At 37.5% G+C, this 22,076-nt stretch overlaps 1 protein-coding gene across 4 annotated transcripts in view; it reads right to left on the minus strand.

Moving 5' to 3' along the window:
- CDC42BPA (CDC42 binding protein kinase alpha (DMPK-like)) overlaps window positions 1-21,668 on the minus strand; it is a 188,274-nt gene extending 166,606 nt beyond the window's left edge. For 2 of the 4 annotated variants that reach the window (XM_009881824.1, XM_009881817.1), the window contains exon 1: window positions 21,254-21,668. In XM_009881824.1, coding sequence (XP_009880126.1) covers window positions 21,254-21,449 — 196 coding nt within the window. In that variant the 5' untranslated portion in view covers window positions 21,450-21,668. The remainder of the gene's footprint in view (window positions 1-21,253) is intronic. The other 2 variants (XM_009881810.1, XM_009881832.1) reach the window with 1 other exon arrangement.
- Between the last annotated feature and the right edge of the window lie 408 nt (window positions 21,669-22,076).

Raw genomic sequence — 22,076 nt, forward strand, 5'->3', positions numbered from 1 at the left:
AGCAGGAAAGCACTTCAGTTTCCTTTATATTAGGCTCTTCCAATATAACAATAATGCCAAAACACCTTTTTTACTCTTTGATAACAACCATTCATTCGCTATTATCTATCGATGCTGTGGGCCAGGCTTCCAAAACCAAAGACGTGCATTAAGGTACTTAAAATGAACCCAAGTAAACCAAACCTCAGACATTTAATTACTTCCTATCTGGACCCCCACAATCAAATTCCACTTAGCTGCAATCTGTTTATGGAAAACTACACACCTCTAGCATCCCATTCACAATGCAAGAATAACTTCAGAAATAAAATTAAGTGTGGTCATGCCTTCCCGAAAGGAAACTGCTCAGACAGACTTGGAGCATTCGGAGTTATGTTCCACCACTACGGAACAGCTTTTCTGAATTAAAAATAGTATATATCTTTAATCTTTGCAACATCCTCCTTCAGATTTTTCAATTCCGTTTCCAAAAGTAAAATATATTCATAAATGATGCAGATCTTAGTTCACAAAAATTCTTTAAAATATTATTTTAAGCTTTCAGATATACTAAAAGAAAACACACAAGAAAACCCAGCTGATAGTCTGTCTTGCAACAACAACAAAAAAAAAAGTCACACCAAAATACCTGTCCTGGTTTGAGGTAAAATATTCTAATAGCTCTAATTACCTTTATATATTACAGATTTTCTGCGTATAAAATAAATATTATACACATTTAAAAAATAGAAATAAAAATTTTAAAATATCATTCCTATTTAACCTGAATGGACAGCAGATCAGAAACAGTTATTAAATGAACTCACACTTATTTTTAATATCAGACTGTGCTTTGTTCTCACACAACTATCCATCTATCTGTAAATGCCCAAGATTTCTAAATTAAAAGAATTAGAAAATCAGTATGTATGATTGTTTCACTGGACTGTTTCACTGTCTACACATAACAGAAAAGTCATTTATCTTTTGCTAGAGCAGCTAGAAAACAGAAATTTATCTCAAAAACAATTTTAAAACATTATTTAATTAACAAGCTTCGCACTATATCGCAGTCATATCTGAGCACACAGAGTGACTTTTTGTAAATATTATGAATTGGCAATATGAATTGGCCATGGTAAATATTATGAGTTAGGCAAACCCAGTGTTTGCCTAAATTCGGAAGTTTTGTACAAGTCTAGTAAAGTAACTATCTTTTGCATGTAGACAAGGGAGTTGGAATAAATTGCATCAAAACCCACACACCTTCTCTTCTGTATCACACACCAATTGACATTTCCATTACTTTACAAAAACTTCATTATTTTAGACTATGAAGTAATCAAATTTAATAGGTGCTTCTTAAAACAATATTTTGCTTATAAAGTATCAACACTATCATGATTACTACATCACTTTGTCCTATCTTCACTTTTGATCACATGTCCTATCTTCACTTCTGATCGCATGTACTTGTAACAAGCTGCAGCGTTTCTTTGGTGTTTACTGCAGGAGCAGCCAAAATGGGGATGAATACGTCAGGTAGCTCCTTGGTGACAGCAAAATAAGATCACGAGGATTTTGGTTTTGTTCTTAAGAATAGAAATGTTTGACTTAAAGGATTCTTTTCAGTACAAGCTTTACTGTTTCCCCACAAAGTTTAAGAAGTTGACAACGGTTAAAAATACTAACTAGATCTGAATACATCAACAGAGGATACAGACAGTCTTCTAGAAGAAATGCCAAGACATTTGAACCATTTCAGATTTCTTTTGGATTCTGCAACTGTGCCACTTCTCACATTTTCACCTGAAACAGGCTTGTATCCACAGAAAAAAACAAACAAACAAACAACCACAAAAACCCACAACCAAAACATAGATACTTTAAATACCTTGACTCGAGGTGGTAAGCATGTGTGTATTTGTAGATTAGATCCTTCTCGCAGAACTAAATGGGCATCAACACCGCACAACACTTCATAAACCTCTGATTAAAAGGTGAGTATTGTGCAGGTAAAAATAAATGAAATGGCTCTGGATAGCTCTGAAGTGCAATACAATGCCTTAGCTCTTGCACATACATAGAGTTCAGTGCCCCCTCGAATACGGGGTACACAGCCCATGACCTGGCACCCCCCAGTGTTCCTTCTGAGCACCACTCACTGGAAACTCCAACTAGTTCCAAGGACCCTTTGTTCCCCTGAGACCATCAACAGAGAAGGGTATGACAGAGATCCAGATTAAATTATTAGTTTATGGCTTTCAATACTAAACATTGTACTTCACAGAAATTCTCCAAAGCACATGACCCACTACAGCTAAGGAAGTCTTAACACTCGAGAAACACATATCAACAGCTGCCTACACTTTGCAACTGAAGAACAGAGAAAGCAAGTATCAGGAATTCAATCAAAATCAATCATGAGGACTGATACTGCCGTAACACACTGCAAAAAATAAAATACAGGGCTGTGCTAATTCTTTTCTCTTTTAGGTAAACTCAACATGGTAAACCTATACCATGAAAATTCAATCTTTCAAAGGAGACCATTAAGAAGGTCCTGTAGACAATTTCCCCACACCGTGCAAATCCACTGTCAAACTGGAGTATTGCTTTTCCAGGTTCCAGACTACTTCCTTGGAAATAGTCAGGAAACACAACCAGAAAAATGATATAAATTCGCAAATAAAAATCTGTCTTGAATTTCCCTTTCTAGATCTGCTAAGCAATTTGCATCATTCCGCACAAATTAGCAAGGTTCGGCAAATTTTTGCCACCTATATAATTGTCCCATTACCACCTGTACCTCCGCAGGTACAGCACTCCCTCTACGCTGACTACAGGCAGGCTGCCAGGAACTCTGCGGACTGAGCATCCAATACGGGTATTAATGCACTACCTTTTTAACTATGCTTAAAAGAAAGATCTCAAGTCTAGTGCAAGGCGCATGGTGTGTGAGCTTCCAAGCTTAAGGTCTGAAAAAGACGACGGTAATGAATCACCAGGAGCAAGGAAAACTTTAAATGAGAGGCTGCTGACGAAATAGTAACATGGAAGCAGTTTAAGGCATAACCAAGACAGAGAAAAGGGTCTCAAGATGCTCACATCTGCATCAAAAGGAAAGTTTTTCCTATACCAAATACACAGCACAATGGCAGCAGTGCAGCTTTAAATATTCTTGTGTTTAACTGAGAAGCAGCTTGCTTTGTTTCGGTTCTGTAGCAGTGAGATTTTAAGAGGAAAGTACAAAAAGCAATACTTTGAATTTTGGAGAGACGATGTTATGATTCTTTTTAACTTAAGATTTGGAAAAGTATGTTCCTACTACAAAACCTACTACTAGAGAAGGAAAACATAGCACTCTTTTCCCAAAAATGGTGAAACAGGAGAGGTACAGAATGTCCTTTATCTTTGGGCCTGGATGCTGCCTTCTAGTCACAAGTGACCAGCACTGGAATTGAAACACTGGCTTCCTTCCCTACTGGCTGAGGCACGTTACTTTAAACAGTGAAACATCTTGCAGCTGTGGCTTCTGAGGATCACCCCTCCCTCAAACGAACAAGGGGAAAAAAAATAAATATTTTTGGACTATGGCTTCAGAGTTACCACTGGGTGTTCAAAGATACAACAGCATCAACTGCAAAGTGTTGATAAAGCAAACTGACAGATGCACTATGCAAAAGCTGAACTATGCTCTCCTAAAGGTTGAAAGAAGTACATGACAGAAAGCCTCTAATTCAGGCAGAGAGGATCCCTCTCTGGAAGCCTTTAAATACATTTACATACTCTCAATGAGTCTACAGCAATTTTAAACACGCGCTTCAAAATGCACTTACTTCTCTAACACACAGACTATCTTATTTTAGGCACAGTACACCCCCTCCTTAGCTATCTACAAAACATAGCGACATTGAGACTAAGCCAAATGAAACTTGTCACCACTTCTTTTATATAGATTTTTCCCTTTCCTCATCTACCAGTAGGCTCCATCACACCTCATTTTAATTCAGAAAAATTCTACTCATCTCTTCCAAAACAGTAGCTGTTTCCGAAAATGATATGAGCTCTGTTCAGAGAAACTGGCTATTTTGATCAACAACAGCTGCAACAATAAAGTAGGTAGAATAAATATATTATGATTTCCATACGTGCCTTATAATGTGCAATTTATAAAGTGAATATTCAGTTAAAAAAAATACCACAACACACCAAAAACACACAAAAAAAGACAATTAATCGGAATAAAATTGCTACTGGACAAAGACAGGCCAAAAAAAAAACCAAAAACCACCAAAAGACTGGGCTAAGATGTCAATGCTGAAGCAGATTAAACTAAGATGGTGACAAACTAGATGGCATAGACATAAGAATGATGACAGTCTATGACCTTATCAATGCTCAGAAGATATATTCAGGTGGTTCCTGAAAACAGTACATCTTATTTATTCTGCAGCAAGATTTGTTAATTCTCACAACATTTTTTAAATGCACTCCTTGTGGCAGGATCCTAAATACATTACCTTCCAAGAGCCAGCGATATTATCACCTTTATGACAAAAGGAATCAGGACATAATAAATAAAGGCAAAAAGCAGTCATCCAATATTAACTAATAATTTTACAGTTCCACACACAAACTTTTTAGAGCATGCAGCATTATCTAGAGCTTTACAGTTTAAAACATAACTCCACTTGATTTCAGCGACAGCTGAGTTCTCAGTATCTCTTCTCATCAAACCACAGGAAGTCAACTAACTGATCCATATGGTGATGAACACACAATTAGTGGCTACATACAAAATATGTGGTTAATATCCAGCATCATATAAAGGAAAAAACCCACCTCTATAGCAGTCATCAAGAAAATCAAATTCTCCACAGAATCATTCAATTCTCCCATAAAAAACATTTTCCTTTTCTGCAAACCACAACTTCATTCATTACATAACTGCTAACCTTGACCTTTACTCCCCAACAAAATCTCAACAAATTTCCAGAGCTCTACTGTCCTATAGGATATGGAAGGGGTGGGAGGCGGCGGGGGCCAGGGAACACCACAATCATACAGCTACAGACAAAGATAAGATGCATACAGACAGATTGTTAATTCTGTCAGTTTGCATTTACACCGTTTTAATTATTTCTTTCCGTATTTCTTTCATAGACACCTACTAGCAATAAAACAAATTTTCAGAAATTTTTACTGTATTCTTAAGTCATTTAATAATCACTTAAATAATGTCAAAGCTTTCACGCATTCAGGATACAGCTACACAAAAATCACCTTTAATTTGTTCCTCAGCCCAATTTCTACCAGTCCTCTGAAGTGGACGCTCCCAGGCCTGACACCTGGCACAGCCCCTGGAAGGTGCATGCAACATTCCTGCCTTTCTTCTCTGCAGCGTGCTAAAAACAACGTGTGTTCAGGGGCGCTGCAGAGACTGGCTGCCTGCAGCTCCTTCTGCCTGGCTCCTGATGCTTCATGTTCTACACTCAAGTGTCCTCAAATAGAGAAAAGCATAGACAGGAACATCATTAACCTGTAAAGCAATTCCCAGAAGGACTCCCCATTGCAATTTGGAAGGCATCTCACTTTCCCATTTGAGAATAAAGTACAACATGGACTATTTTGGATAAAGCTCTAAGCGATACTCGTATTTCCTTTCTTTCAGACTAGGAGGAATTCCCTGACCTTTAACACAAAACCAGAATTAGCTCAAGCTTTTACACAGCCAAATTACGACACAGATGCACAAAGAACACCGTGTAAATTTCTTCACAACCCCAACACTGCCATTACTTACTCCATTCTTACACCGTTAGGATCTGGCGTGGTATTTCTGGGAAAGAGAGAAATAAAAACAAAAAAATCTCCTGACCACTCTACAAGGAACAGTTACACAATACATCATCTTCAACTTCTTAAGCTAGCTTTGCTGCTATCGTAGATACATTTCACCTACAATCAGTTCACTGCCCTCAGGTGTGCAGATGTCAAACTGTGCAGCCGAGCTGTAAATCTTTATCACTGAAACAGCAACCGTGAGGCCGGGCAAGAACTGCTCAACATCCAGTGACTGTAAAGGATTCTACTTCCACAAGTACTTTCAAAATACCAGTTGATATCAAGCAAACAAGCAGCAACATGTTCATTAATTACACCTTGCATTTCCAAATGACAGGTAGGACTGGATCCTGGTCTTATTAGAGACCACTTGAGATGAAGACATTTGCCAGGCAGTGGGCACACTTTCACTTATAATATAAAATCCCCAAATTCAGGAGAAAGAGCATCCCAGGCCAAACGACTCAAAAACAATCCTTGTATACTGTTTAAGTCATACTCAATGGATGAAACGCTTCACTCCTACACTTCTGAGAATTAGACAAGCAAGGCTTGGTCCTCTATGTCCTGTCATTGACTGGAAACTACTCAAAAGCAAAATACACATATTGGGGGAGCAGAGGTACATTTAGGTCCCATCAAAATGCTAAGGTTTAAAAATTGCTTATAACTCTTCGCAAACATGGAAAGACGGCTCTGAACCACCATCTGTGTTCTGCACTTGTCCAGAAGCTAAGCAGAGGGCAGAACCCCAAACATGACCAGATTCCCAGTGCTCTCTGCAATACCACTGAAATGGTGATGGATCAAATCCTCTTTTCATGGTAAGGTTTCCTTCCTGAGTTATCAGGCTTGAAAGAAAAAGGAAAGAAAAATCATCCCATTGACTTCTCTTGTGTTTGTCTATCTCTTAACACTGCGAACAACACAAAAAAGAAAAATATTAATGGATTAATAAGTTTTGAATCCTAACTACTCTTCTCAGCTAACAAGCCTCAAAATTATGCACAGTATGCAGTTAATGAAATCACAAGAGAGAAACATGCCTCTTCTTTTCCAGTGCAGCCATCTGCAGTAACATTTTTGAGGAATTAAATCAACCCACAGGAAAAGTATTATTGTGTAGAAAAGTACCTTAGAAAAAAAGATTATTATGACTGTGCAAATAAAGCCTAGGAGATTCTTGAGCACAGCAATACAGTCTCAGGTACCAGTTAAAGGCACAAGAAGAGGGGAAAAAGCAATCACAGGGATGAGTAAAGGATTTACTCTCCATTTAATCCACAGCTCTCATACTACAGTACTGAGCTCACAAAATGGAAGGGACTTACTATATTAATATTATATACAAGAAAACTTCCTCTGTTACATAGGATTGAGAAGAGAAGGGACCCAAGAACCTGCAGGAGAACATTAAGTTCTTCTGTGCAAATTGGGATTCAGGTCAAGAAATCAGCAAGTAACTGGCTCTATACCCTTCCTTAATATAACTCAGAGGCTCAGATACATTCATCAGCAGAAAATACGAAGAATAAAAACATTCAGCAGGAGACGGGATAACTGCATTATTTACAAGCAGGAAAACCACAAATGAGCTATTGAAGCTCTCCAAAATAAATACTGATGTAGGATCTGGTTTTGCACTAGCTTGCACTTCATTCAGCTGTTACTGTTCCATACCAAAAGAAAATTTTTAAAACCCACTACTATTCTGACTGTCTTTGATTTTACACAGGTGTGAATGACTACCCATTACTTCAGATGTCATGCGGTCAGGCAAAGTCTAATACTTTGTTAATACTTTTTTTTTCCTAAGAGAGATCATTTTAAACAATCAAAACATTAATAAAAACTTACTCTTCTCTCTATCTGTCTGCTAATGAAGCCAAGACCGGACTAAAACCCCAAATCCCACTCTCCACAAACTAGCAAGAAAACAAATTTATTTTATTAAAGCCTTTCACCTCACAGTGCAGATTAATTCATGACCTTCCACACCTGACTGCAGAAGAAAGAATAAGAGGCAAATTTCTAAAGTCCTACTGTATCAAATCACGAATGAGAACCCGAAATCACGGTCATTTTACAAATATTAAATGTGCAACAGTAGAGGAGCAGCTATTCCTTCCCCACGTCCAGAAAGTATGCACAAGGGCTGGCTATGGCAGTAGGCCATGGAAGGCAAATTCCAACCCTTGCCACACTTTCACTGAAGAGCTTGGAGAAACTCAATGCCTGCTCTCCAATTCCTCCATTCCAGGTATATCAAAAATAACTACTTTGGGACGCTTCAAGACCTTTTGTCATTTGAATATGACAGAGCAAAAAGACTAATTACAGCGATTTGTACAAAATGTTTCTGCACAAACAAAACACAAAGTAAATGCAAATAATGAGACCATGAAATCACTCAGAAGTATCCTTATTAAACAAATTCCCCCATAAATAAATTATGGCAACTTCTGATGTAAAGCATTATGTATTACATAAATTATACTGTGCCTGCAAGATAGTTGTTATCTGTGAAGTAACATCTCGGGAATAAGTCTTGAATTTTTCTTTTGCAGTACTATTTAAAAAAAAAAAATTCAGCATTTCTCTATGGCATGTCATGACTAAGTTGCTGTAAATACAGAATGACTGACCAACCAACCTCAGGGCACCCTACAGAACATGCTCAAAAGTACATAAGCACAAAACACGGAAACAAAATTAACTAAAAATGTAAAGTACCCATTTTTAACAGAAAGTTGAGTTTTAGTTAGCACAGTTGCTTTAAAAAAATAAATTCCTCACAGGGCAGTTCAGAGTATAGTGGGAACAGGCAGGAAGCAGATACTCAGAAGGACCAGGCAGAAAAAAAAAGGAGGGGTGGAGGTGTAGGGAGTGGGAATTTCCTGATCCACAGAAGTAACCGTACTGTGAAAATGCCTACCTACACTGTCATTTTTAGCTAAACTGATGACTAAATAAAAGACTATAAGAGGACTTCCCTTAACCTTCAGTTAAAACTTCTTTGAGCCATACCTATGCACATACAGCTTTCCAGGAGATAACTTCCAGTGTTAGCTGGAGATTATAATCAAGAGTTTTTGGTTATCTCTCTTGTCATCATATTGGACTTCCTGAGAGCATACAAAGTTCTATGGGAAAAATTTCTAGTGTAGCAATGTTATACACAAACTCCCTTTCTCCTCTCCAAACTGAATTTTGCAGCCCAACAGTTACTTGCTCCAACACCACCACCACCAGACACTTCCCCAAAGTCCACTCAAGCTAAGCAAGCCCCACATGTAGCAGGAGTCAGTGCAGACCTACTTGATAAACAGAAGTATGAGACAAGATTTAAAATGCACACATCACATTTTATATGATATTCATACACTCTGGGAAAACTTCTCTGAAATACCAGTGGCATGCATGTACTTCATGGAGCTACAAGAGAGATTTTGAAAAGGTGAGGTACAAACTTCTGTATGAGTTAGAAGTAGTTTAATTTTTATGGAGGTTCAAGTTCAACATACATAAACAATTGCTCAAAACACAATTCTGGCACGCACCCACCTGACCACTGCAGAAAAGAGCACTTCCCTTATGAGAAATAAAACAATTGCCACTGCTCCGAATTGCACAATGCTGAAGTTACAGGAGAGGGAGGAAAGGACATCACAGCAACAACATCACAGAAATAAAGATTCCAAGCTTTCTTGACTAACACCACCAAGAAAAAGCATACCCAAACAGTACACTGAAAATTTAAGCAAATAAATAAAGCACTTCAATACACAGAAGTTACAAACCACCCACACCTTCAAGAATTTCCACAGCAAACATTTCAAAAACTTTGAAAAAAAAAATTGGAAGGAACATACACATAAACCTCGATCCTAGAAACTGCTTTTCCACTGTATTTTTGAATGGCCTTTAACAAATCACAGCTCAGCCTCCATTTCTTTGCAGAGATACTTAAGATGCTAATAACCACCCACTTTTCTCAATCAGATTTTCAAGGCAATATATTCAAGTGCCCAGGATCACTGTAAATTACTTTCTCACCAGGAATCATTTGAAAGGGGAAAAAAAAAAAAAAAAAAGAACATTTAGAACCCTCCCAACTTGGAAAGATATATCTATTTTTAAAGTATACATTAAAAAAATAAAGCAAAATAAAGGAAATATTCTCTCTGGACATCTAGAAAAGGCTACAGTACTTGAAGCCTAGTTTTAAATACTTAACCAGTTAATTCCCTCAAGTAAGTGGCTTGGCTTTCTTTAAAAGCTCACCAGCAAATATGAACTACTTTAGTATCACACAGGAATCGGTGAACTAACTTCCCATTTGTCTCCATTAAATGCAAGCAGAATTTGGCTTACAAATGTTTTCTTCTTCCTACCAGGCAGACACCACACTTTCAGCTCATGTCTCTAAGTCAATGCCTAGCACTTGAAGTCTAAGTTTATTGTAAAAAAACTTTTTCCTATACATATAACCTATATCTATGTGTAGGCACAGTCTTCTCAATACACCACCTGAATTTCTATTTTATAACTTTATGCATACTCATCTTGATAGATAGTCCTCCTTCCTAAAGATGCCCCAGTGAATCCTTCCCCATTGAGATGTCCTAACTTTGCGAAGTCATAACACACCACCTATGGCTGGGAAAGAGACACTGGGAAACAGGCACTGGAGAGTCTGTTTTTCCTCTAAAAGATTTAAAAAAAAAAAAAAAAAAGCAGGGAAAAATAGCACCTAAGTCTGCAAGTGCCAGGGACAGAAGAATAAGGTATGAGATGGACACTAAGGCAGAGACAAAGAAGAGAATGTGGGTTTTTTTTCCAGAGTCCTAGGCTGAAACAGTGAGGCTCAAAATGTCTGCAAATCGCACACTTACAGATTTCAAATATTTCTGTCTCATTTGAATAAGTGAGAAAGGACATCAGGTATGACACAATGCAGAAGAACTACATTGTTTTCATACACACACGGAGAGGACCCCAAACCCCCATGATAGGTGTTTATGCTTAACTCAAACGTGCAGTTTGACATGCTTGACCTGCCTTCTCTTGAAGCTTATGAAAATTCTGCCACAACCTTTTGGGAGTATGGTGGTGAGGGTGTTAGTGAAAACAATGATTGGCATACCAAGAAGAAATCCTTGTAGCCTTGCCAAAATTACTTCATTTACCATCTTCCACCTCCTGCAAGTTTCCTCTGCCACTTCCCATAGGAAATGGTTTTGAACCCCTGATGCTGGAATGGTGCTAAGAACGACCTTCACGCCCTGTCACTGTAAGAGCGTATGATTTCACATGCCGGCGGCAGCAAATACAGAAAGAACTGCAGAAGGTGTGCTTGACAGAAACTGAAAATCCAAAGTAAAAGCAAAAACAAATGGTAGCCTAACATTAGCAAAAGTGCCATGAAAATCTATCCGTCAAAGTTTTCTTTATTGCCTTGGAATCAGTGGAATAACATCAAAACTACTTTATTTTACTAAAGAAAATACTTTCCCCGAACAAGTGAACTATTTTGATCTAACCTGATCTGCCAGTGACTTAGAGAAAATGGTTTCCCTAAACTGGAAGTGAAAGAAAAAAGAAAAAGGAAACAAAAAATAAAAATAAATCCCCAAAAGATGGAACCCCTCTCTGAAGTGAAAGACACAAGGCAAGAAACTGTTGTTCTTTTAGAGACGGAGTAACATTTCTTTAACTCCTACATTTTAAAACATAAATTTTAACTTTGCTGAACATGAGCAGTCATCACTATGATTTGTGAATTAAACATTCTACTTCTTAAGATGGGTGGGGAAAAAAAAAATAAATCACAAGATCACAGGGAACAAAATTAGGTAAATTCTGAATAATGATATGTCGGTTTGATGTCATTGAAAGGTTTTAGTGCCACAAATTCAGCATGTTTTAGAACTGAATGTATTGAGGCTTTAGAAACAATCAATGCACAACAACGTATCACGTAGATTTTGGGGTGTTTAAGAAGCTTTTGTAATTATAACTATGATCATATAGGTGGTTAAATACATATACTGACAACACAAATTACATGACCAAGATAAAGAAAAAAAACCTTGAGACTGAATTGTTCCCTTATGAAGAAAACTCAATGGTAAATTTAAAGCAAATTTTAAGTACTAATGTCAAGAATTTCTTGGAAGAGATTCCCTTCTATCGGTAGTGCCGAGGATCACAAGGTGAATGTAATATTGTCAGTAAAAAATATTAATTCCATTAAATAATCTTAGTTTGGGAGAAAAGGAATGCAAAAAAAATTCAGGAAGTGTGTAGCTAAACAGCAAATCAGCAACTCCTTGCCCCCACTGCACCCTTTTTTTCCCCCCAGACAGTTAAAGCACTGGGCTGCTACTGATACAGATACAACTCTGCTAAATCACCCAGGAAGAGACTTCTCGGGTGTTAACATGAGCTCAGGCACCATATACTCAACAGTGTATTTGTACAGATATTCACTGAAGCAGCTAAAAAACTACGTCACTAGAAGCAACTGGTTCCCAGAACATCTTCTCTCAAGTCAAAGTGTTACTGGAGGATCAAGTCACGATTTGGTTCAAAAACTGTGCCTTCCTTGTAGAGGGAATTTGAGAGGCAGTCGCTAAACTTGGACCTACAGTAGGTGAAGCCACTGAAGTCTGGGCTGTGACAGTCCCGGACCCCCCCACCTTTGTACAAACACCAGTACAATCTCTGCACACAACCGGATCAACAGATTTCAGCACGTTTCTGCAGGGTTAGTTTCCGACTGGATTATGTCGCTCTGCCCACGTAAGCACCGGCAAAACGGAGATCAGTGGATTTAGCCAGCCTTAAGACACCATCAAATCAGCCCCCACCCAAGATAAAAATCAGCGAGTTACAATTAAAATACCAACTTCTATTTCCTCCTCCTCTTGTTACCATGTGTCCTGCAAAACATTCAGACAACACAGTGCTTTATTTACAAAAGTCAGCGGTAAAGGTGAAAGGGCTTTAATGAGCAAGAGCAGGAAATACCTTGGGACTATAGTGTCCCCACAGTACCAATGACATTTTCTGAAACCACTTTGCATTCCTGTAACAAAAGCAGTTGCCACCCTTCCCATCACTTCTTTATTTTACCTTTAGGCATTAAAATGATAAAGCTCTACTCTCACTGAAGTCACTTCATATTTAGACCACAGGACTAAAACAGATCACAACTTCGTACTCACAGTCAGGACAAACAGCCCAAGGCCCCAGCTCTACAAGAACTTACAAGTACAAATGATTTACATTACTAAATCAATCGATACATACTGGATCTAATAAGAAATAAACAGGGCGTTTACAGAAAATGCTATGTGGGTGCACGTGTAGGTAAAACCTGTGTGTATTTCTTACACAGGTGAGTTCTTTTTGTTTCCACTCTCTACGCACAATCTCTATGTTATGAACCTGACCAACAAAATCATGAAAGATTGGAAATGACTGGGGAGAAATACAAGAGGAAAAAAAAATTAAAATCCAGAAATCAAAATTTTGGCCATGGGAAGATCAACATGACACATGGCTATCGACATCACATTACAGAGACAAACTGAGATCTTGCTTGGATGAAAAGCAACAGCACAGAAGAAGGAAAGAAGAGCAGGAGGCCTCAGCTTAGAGAATGTAAGTATGTTAAAGCTTTGCTTTGGAAAAACATTACGCATGAAAAACACTACGCATGAAAAACACAGAAAGAAAAGGAGGAGGAACTCAGAAATGGAGACCTGCAGGCCCTTCACCGCAGGTGTGGACACCTCACAGTCAGGACAGTCACTAAGCCAAAAATAAGGCAGGATTTTAAGATGAAAAGGATGAAACAAGGGCAACAGTGAGAAGGAATATTTTTTAAAAGAAATAAATAAGAAGAAAATCATTTTACACAGAAAACTGTTTGTGTACCCTCCGCTCTGAGAATGATGCTTCCATGCTCCTGAGCTAAGACAGAGTCCTCCTCCAAGCCCAGACTTCTGAGACTGAAAAGAAACCAAACAGAAGAGCAACAAAGTGTTCCTGGCCTAATCCCACAGCATTTGAAGGAAATATAATTACTGTTATTAACATCTAGGAACACTTTTTCCCCTCCCCTTTTCAATGCCACTCTAAACTCACCTAGTCTTTCTACAAAAAGAATTAGCATAAATTTCTACTAAATTGCTGAACAAAATATATTTAAAAGGTTGGGTTTGGTTTTTTTTTTTCCTCAAAATAGACAAAATACTGCAGTTCACAACATCTACAAGCTCCAGATCAAAATCTTTTCAAACAGATGCAGAGAGAAGGTGCACTAAGAAGATGACCCCTAAGAATAAAAGAAACCTACAATATTGTGTAACAAAACTAATTTAAATCAAACTGGAAGTCTGGATACGGACAAGGAAGAATTATGAAACAAAGTCTCAGGAGTCTGGATACACCTCATGCGGATTTTATCCATGGTGACCGCTAGTAAACCTAATTAGGCTGTATTACTTGAAATAAAGCAAACTGACCCATCTGAATAGAAGATTTTTGCAGTTACTATTAAGCTTAATGTCAGGTTTAAACTATTTGAAATAAAAATCTTCTAGTTAACAAAAGATTGCACATGACTGACCTAAATCACTTGCATTTTTTAAAGATTTTAGTCCACATTAGTGGCATTCCCAAGCTTAATGAGGATTTTAGAAAAATAATGTGTTGAGGTAAGTTAGACCAGAGTAGAACAAAATATTCTAGTTGTTCAGCCAGAAAAAGAAAATCAAATTAAACAAGCACAAATGCTTATGGAAGGAATGCCTGCTTTGCCAAAAGGTAAAACTTAAAAGTCTAGGAGTTGGCCTTTGCTTTTAATTCTGTCGCAGCTATCCGCTGTACCTTTTTTAGTCAGGTTTTACAGATTGGCAGCAGGATCTAATTGCTTTTGGAAGTTTTCTGCGTAAATGGAGATGGTAAATTTTTTACAGTATAAAAGTAATTAGTGATGCGACAAATGTGTTAATGTTTTGCAAAGACACTTCCAGGATAGTTTACAGTGCCCACTTACAAAAAATGCGTAAAAAATAATTTCCAGGATAGTAGCCTGCATCCATTTCATATCTGGAAACGCTGTATTTATTTGCAATAAAATTTCAAAACAATATTGGCACTTAGCTATCCAGCCACAGGTATGATTCAGAAGTGAAATTACTTTTATTTGCTGCTGCTATTCATAATTCAAGCACTGATCTATGGGCGTAAGAGAGCTTCAAAGAGAAAGGTAGTTTCTCTCCATCTTTGTAAAAAGAAATATGTGTATATATATATATATATAACAAAGTATTAAACGGTATTGGGCCAAATAAGCTCATTGTTCTTATAGCACAATATCCTTCTTTCAGTCAGCTGTGAACTAAGAATATGCTATAGGTTATAAAAGAGTATGTCAGTAAAGTTTAGGAGAGAAAGACCAAAAGACAAGGAAGGAGTTTAATCAGGTACACACATGCACAGCATCATACGCTACACAGAGGTTAAGAATTCAAACACACCTCCAGCAGGACATTTTACAGCTATGATCATCCCGCAAATAAACTACTGGATTAACCCTTTAGCATGAAATGTCTTAGTAAGAGGGAATTTATTGTGTTGTCATGAGGTTTATAATGCCCACTGAGCAGACTAACTCATATAATTGTTTTTCTCCATTTGTCCCCATTATACCAAAGCATGCTAGGAATTTGCGTACAGAATAAAGGCATTCCTAAAATTCCTGAAAATGAAGTATTAGTTACCTTTCTATCTGAGCAAGAAGTACTCCTTTGCAATAAAAAAAAGAGACATCACTGACAGAAGTCAGTCAACCTAAATACACAAGTCCCAAAGCCCATCAGGCAGCCTCTGCATACTTCCAAACTTCCCCAGCCCAAAAGAACAAAGACAACAAAAAAGAACAAACCCCTTAATTTTGAGTAAAAATAAGTTTAAAACACTTGGTGTACTATAAATATGTTAAGAAAGAAACGTGTTAAAATGGCTTAATGCCTCACTCTACTGGAAACTGGCTTTAACCCTAATGCAAAACAAGTAGAATTAACTGGATGGTCTCACAGTTCATTTGATCACGTCAGAACTGTTGATACACTTACAGTAATTAGTTTCCTGTGTTTAAGACAAGAATTAAAACTGAAATATATGTGGGAGAGGTCACAATTCAAAAGATATAGAGGTTAAACACAGAGCTACCTAACAGTAAGGTCTGCACAGGCAACTGGTCTCCTACGTACTTTCTGGCATTTTTTTTCCTCCTTCTTTTTCAAGTAATTTTGTATAAAACTATCTCCATAAAAGCTGTTTACACAATATTCTGAAACATGAAGATTTGAAGGTCGTTTCTATTTGACAGCACTGAAGAACCTCCTTCATTCACCCTAATCAATAAAAAGCCTTTAATTCTTAGGCTACGTAACAGAAACAACAGTTTACATAAAATAAGCAGTAAAGTGTTATCATAAACAATGACAGAAATTTGAGCATCAAGAATGCCACAATGACTTCTACATAGATGGATCCTCATACCTCCTATATACCTCAGCTGCAGGCAACAAAACAACTCACATTTAAAATTAGGTACATGCTTAAACACATTAAGTGGCCTTGACAACCAGGATGCTCATTCTTTCCCAAAAAGAATTTAGTAACTGTTTTCACTTATGTCAGCCAGACCAAGAGGTATTCCCAGTTCTATGACTATAATAAGAAAAAAACCAATGATAATTCCTAAATTGTAATATTTTTTGAAAAATGTATTCCTAACAGGTTGGTTAGTACTAAGCACCAAAGTCTACTTTAGAAAAAAGAAAAAAAAAAAACGAACAAAAAGAAGTTGAGTGCTAAGTATTTTACTGATGTCTCTGCTAAGAAAAAGACCTAAATGAAGGATTATTTTGATGACAGTCTGTTTTAAAAACAAGATATAAGCAACTTCTAGCTTAAAATGCCTGTGATTTCTTTCATGACCTACAAATAGATGAATAACACAGAAGAGGTGGAGGAGTCTAGAGGCAAGATTTTGTTTTCTTTTGTTACTAATATTTAAAAACAAACCTAGCTCCATTTTTTCTTAAGAAAAAGATGAAAAAGATATTGCCAGAAGTAAAACACAGACAACCTCTCCACAACTCTGTCTTGAAAAAAAAAATGGTTTTATGGTGATAGAACCATTTTTAATGTCCAGAAGAGATGCCACACACCTGACAGAAGTGTGAGACCAATGATGACAATCTAGTCTATGATCATAACAGCAGTGCATAAACATAACTTTTCAGTTCTACTAGAGGTGAAATGAGAACAAGTTAATCCATCTTCCCAAGCATCCTTTGGTAGAAAAGAAAAACAAACCAAATCAACAACAACTATAACATAAAAACCACTAAAGGACAGTTTACATTTTTCCTACAAGAGAACAAACAGATTCAATCAAGTCACTGACCTCACTGTGCTACTGGTAGTGCTCTCCATCTTCCCTCCCTTTTATCTCCACACATTTTGAAGTTTACTCCAGTTTTCTTTCAATGCATCCTAAACAACATTGTTTTAGTTTCTTTTTAAACCAATTCAAATTGGAGCCATTGTAAAGGAAGTTTTCCCAGAACAAAAACATCTCTAAAAGCTTCTATCACTGTATTTTTCTTTCAAGTTCAGCTTATCAACTTTCCTTACCTCCCTCACAGTCTTGAGTCATTGTGGTAACTCATACACATGTAGAAAAGAAAAGCAAAGTGCTTGGAATTCTGAATAGCTTTCTCCAGTAAGCTCCAGTTGCTATAATCAGACAATCCCTTTTCTAAATCACAGATACAACTATCAATAGAGATAAAAATGAAAAGCAGCATCAAACACATGGAACAAGCCAAACCTAAATGTTCTATTTCCTTCCTGTCATCTCAAAACGTGCCCTGATTTAACCCTCAGAACTCAAATACACTGGTTGTTTCCATAGTTGTCTTTGCATATCAAATACCTATGTAAAACGAACAATAAAATCAAATCATCTTATTCGCATGTCACAAAACTAATAATGTATAAAAAACAGGGAAAGTAATTATGCTTTCACTTTAAGCCAAAAAAGGGATTTTAAAAGTAACACAGATTCTAAATCACAAAATAATTAACCTGACACTTCAAACCAGTCTAATGTCATTTAAAGCACCTCAAAAAGACTGAGAACCTATAAAAATGTAAAACTCAACTTCACATTGCAGAGACCTTACTTCCTGCAGTTGTCAAGTTAAACTTGTAACATCAAACCAAAACAAAAGATGAACAACCAGTTCAGATGCTCAACTGTTTCACCCTGCTTCATTTTTTAATAAATTATAGATCTAGATAATAAGTTCACAAAATAGTCCTAAAAGATCCACAGACTAGAACATGAAGCTTCTTAGTACCACTAAATATAGCAGCAGTCACATGGCTGTCTCTAAGACCACATTAGCTTTTCCATGCTAGAATAGCTCCTAAACCTTTCCCCCCAAAAAATTAGATTGTGCTATGAATATTCCGTCTTACATGAAATATAGCATATAACATTGCGGACCTTGAACAGCTTAAATGAAAATACACATCCCATACACTCCCCAAAAGAAAACCCACCCCAAAATGCTCACAAAGCCAAACAGTAGCACCTCAAAACTGCACCAATGAAAAGCATAAAAAAATTACTTGCTGTTGTGCTCAACAGAAATCTGTGATCACCAAACAGCTATTTATTAGCCTCTTCTTAAAAATAACTAACTATATAAATAAATCTCATTTGCTTCTAGAAAGAATATTTTTAAAAGCCATTTAAGCTTAAGATGATGAACAGTTCTCAGGAGTAAATTTGTACTTTGCAATTTGTAAATACACAAACGTATCAGTTCATATCATTCCAAGACCAGCTCCAATAATTTCAGATTGCACTCTTCATAGGAAAAAAGTAGATTTGCGGATGCTTGGCATAAACCCACAGAAACGTATTTCCAAGACAGCAACCAACTGACATCCACCAGTAGACATACCACGCACCAAGTTTTATTTCACTGATGGGAAAAATAAATTAATGCATACTATTTTACATAGTACATTCAAAACTATGAGTGCTTCACGTACAGCAGCTTTCAGAACTCCCTGGTGTAAAATTGGTGGTATTTTCCCTGCCATTCAAATAGGGAAGCTGAAGAAAAACGAGCTGAAAGCACTTCAGCATTGAGTCACTGACAGAGACAGGGGCAGAGACGATGATTTCTGGCTGCCAGCCTTCCACTTCTGCCACTACTTGGCAAGTCTCCGACTTTAAAACCACATATAACCTCTTTCTAATCAACCACTTGCATTGTTTCCCCTTTTGGGGAAGAGGCATACGTGAGGTCACAATTATATGAGAGAACCAGGTATCCTTAGGACCCACTTAGTATCCACTGCACCTGAGGGTACACTACCTCTGTAAGAACCTGATTTTGCCAACCCCCTGATCTCCACAGAAATGCCAGAGACCACTAGGGCTGGCTTTCAGAAGAGACAACTCATGTGAGTGTTTGCAGGACAAAGACATCATTCACATAGACGCTACTTCCAACCACAGGTACTAGAACCCGTTGCTCCGGCGTTTCACCTCACAAACCCTCTTGAAAAACCTCTCAGAGTAGATGTCCAGATAGCAGAGCTGGGAGCTGACAAGAGGACTGGGGTAACTCAGCCTTGAAAATGGGAGGAACTGGTCTCATCTGAAGCTCGAGTCCCGCTAAGGTACAGTTGGACCATGAGAGCGGAAAAGTAGCAGGAAAAACAGGCCAGCAAGAAACCTTATTCCAGCATTTCCAAAACAGTGTATTCTTTCCACCAACTGAGTGTAAAGTTTATTACAGAAATCTTTGGGTACCGTCAGAGCCTTGTAATGATGCATTTATCCATCAAACAGCCACCACTGAACGCATCAGCGCCCAATACAATGGGTCCCAAACACACTGTTACTCTGATGTTGTTGACACGGTTAACTTTCATTTTATTATTATTTCCAGGATATCAGCTGGCTAGATCCACTGCAGACTACACTAAGTTCCTGCATGCAAAATACCCTTGGAGACACCATATTTTCGCAGTCTTTCGCAGCTTCTGTATGCCACGGTGTCAGTTTTAGAGGGAAAATTCTTCAGAAGTACTTTTAATTATTATTTCCTCCTTAGCTAGAATGCATTAATTATAGCCTGCTCCTCCAGATAATAAGAAAACAAAAACCAGTGCAATATGAACAGTACAAGAAACTTAATTACTGAATCAGATGTCCTTTAGATGTCAGTATGACTACAGTGAGGAGCAGGAAAATAAAACACATATCAGCCTCAAGTTGTTAGATCAGTTATCAAAACAATGTCTTTCCTCAGTGACTTCATTATGAAGAGCTCAACCAGCTAATTAATCAAACGCCTGTTACATGTTTCAGAAATGTGCTTTTTTTTTTTTAATAAAGAAGGCCTGCTGATGTATTTATTACAAAGCAAATGTGGTAAATGGTTCTGCATGGAAATGCAGAAGTGCGGCATGACTTTCAAGTTTGAAGGTCAGATACAGTAACTGTTCTCATCAAGGTTCTTATGTCAGACTGCATCTTCTGTTCTGCATCTATGTTTAGGAGGAGGAAGAAAACGAATTAAAAAGAAAAACATAGAGACAACCAGTTCTGTGACAACTTAAGAAGAACTGGAACGCTATCATTCACCTGCTTTCATTTAAAGAAAATCTACAAATAGCCTGTCTCCCCAAAACAAAGAAAGAAAATGGAAAGGGTGCTGGGGGGACACAATTTCATTCTGCTTTTCAATTTTGTTTTCCTCATCAGGAAAATCAATCTAATTGAGTCAGCAATGATTTTATGTTAAAGACGAGAATGTCATTTTCTCCATTTTCACAGTCATTTCAAACCTATACCATTTAAGAGACCTGGAGGATTTTCTTGTTGATTTTAATTTTAAAGCAGTATAGATTAGAATGCAGATGCAAATCAGATTATTGCATACTGATCTTTTTTCCAGACATCAGAAAATTTATCCCTCTCCCTTCTGTATTCCCAGCAACTTTAGGATACAAAACTCAACAGCTGGGCCTGAAAGCAAACAAATATGCCTGATTTACCAGATTCTGAGCCATGTCAAAAAAGAAAAATAAAAAAGAATAATGTATGCTTTATATGCATACCTCAAAGACAAATAACCAGTATGGATTTCTTTTTAGCACCACCACCATGTTTAAATACAGTAAAATTGATAACACTTCCCAGTAAGACACTGAGTTATAAACAATCCCCTCTCACACATAAATAACAGAGACATTATACAAAGCAGAGAGGAACATGGACGGATGTACACAAAATAAACACATTCAAACTTACCCCACTCCAGATACTCAAGGATGTTCTTCTCTCTTCTCAGAGGGGAATTGTTACATTCATCATAAAGGCAGATGAGTATATCCAGCAAGGTTTCCACGCTGAAGCATTGCCCATTAGTCTGAGTTGGCCCATCCAAAATAAACTGCTCCAACTGCTTCAAACGCACTTCTCCAGACATGGTTGTTTCAGTTTGCATTGGGGTTTCTTTTTTAATTATTATTATTATTACTTTGCCAAAAAAACAACAACAAAAAATCTTTTGAGGGTTTTGTTGTTTAAAAAGAAGTCAACAGTATTTTTAACAAGTGTCAAACTGTGGCAGTGCTTAATTTCCAGCCCACCTCGGTGCTCCCAGCCTGTAACTAAACCCTTGCAAGTTTCAGGCACACGCATATATGGTGTATGTCTGCCTATGTATAATTTTTAAAAGAAGAAAATAGTTATCTTTTTTAAAAAAAAAGTATCTTTTAATATGCTTAATAAAAAAAAAAAGGGGGGGAGGGATATAAATGGCCACTCCTGACGCTTTAATAATAATAATTGCACTCAAATTCAACCGAGACTGACTGACACCGATTTCGCCGTGCGTGCACAGGCATACGCACTTATATATTTAAAAAAGCTCTCCTCCTCCTCCTCCTCCATTCAAAATGCAGATCATGCAACGCGATCCGGAGAGGAGCCCCACCGCATCATTAAAGTCTAACAGCCCCCTCCGGCTCCCACCGCGGGCCGCGAAAGGGAGGAGAAAAATAAAACCAAAAAAAAAAAAAAAACCAACCCAAAAATACATGTGTTTATAGATTTGGATGCACGAAAGGGA

Source organism: Charadrius vociferus, unplaced genomic scaffold, assembly GCF_000708025.1.
Source record: "Charadrius vociferus isolate BGI_N301 unplaced genomic scaffold, ASM70802v2 scaffold610, whole genome shotgun sequence".
Lineage (NCBI taxonomy): Eukaryota > Metazoa > Chordata > Aves > Charadriiformes > Charadriidae > Charadrius > Charadrius vociferus.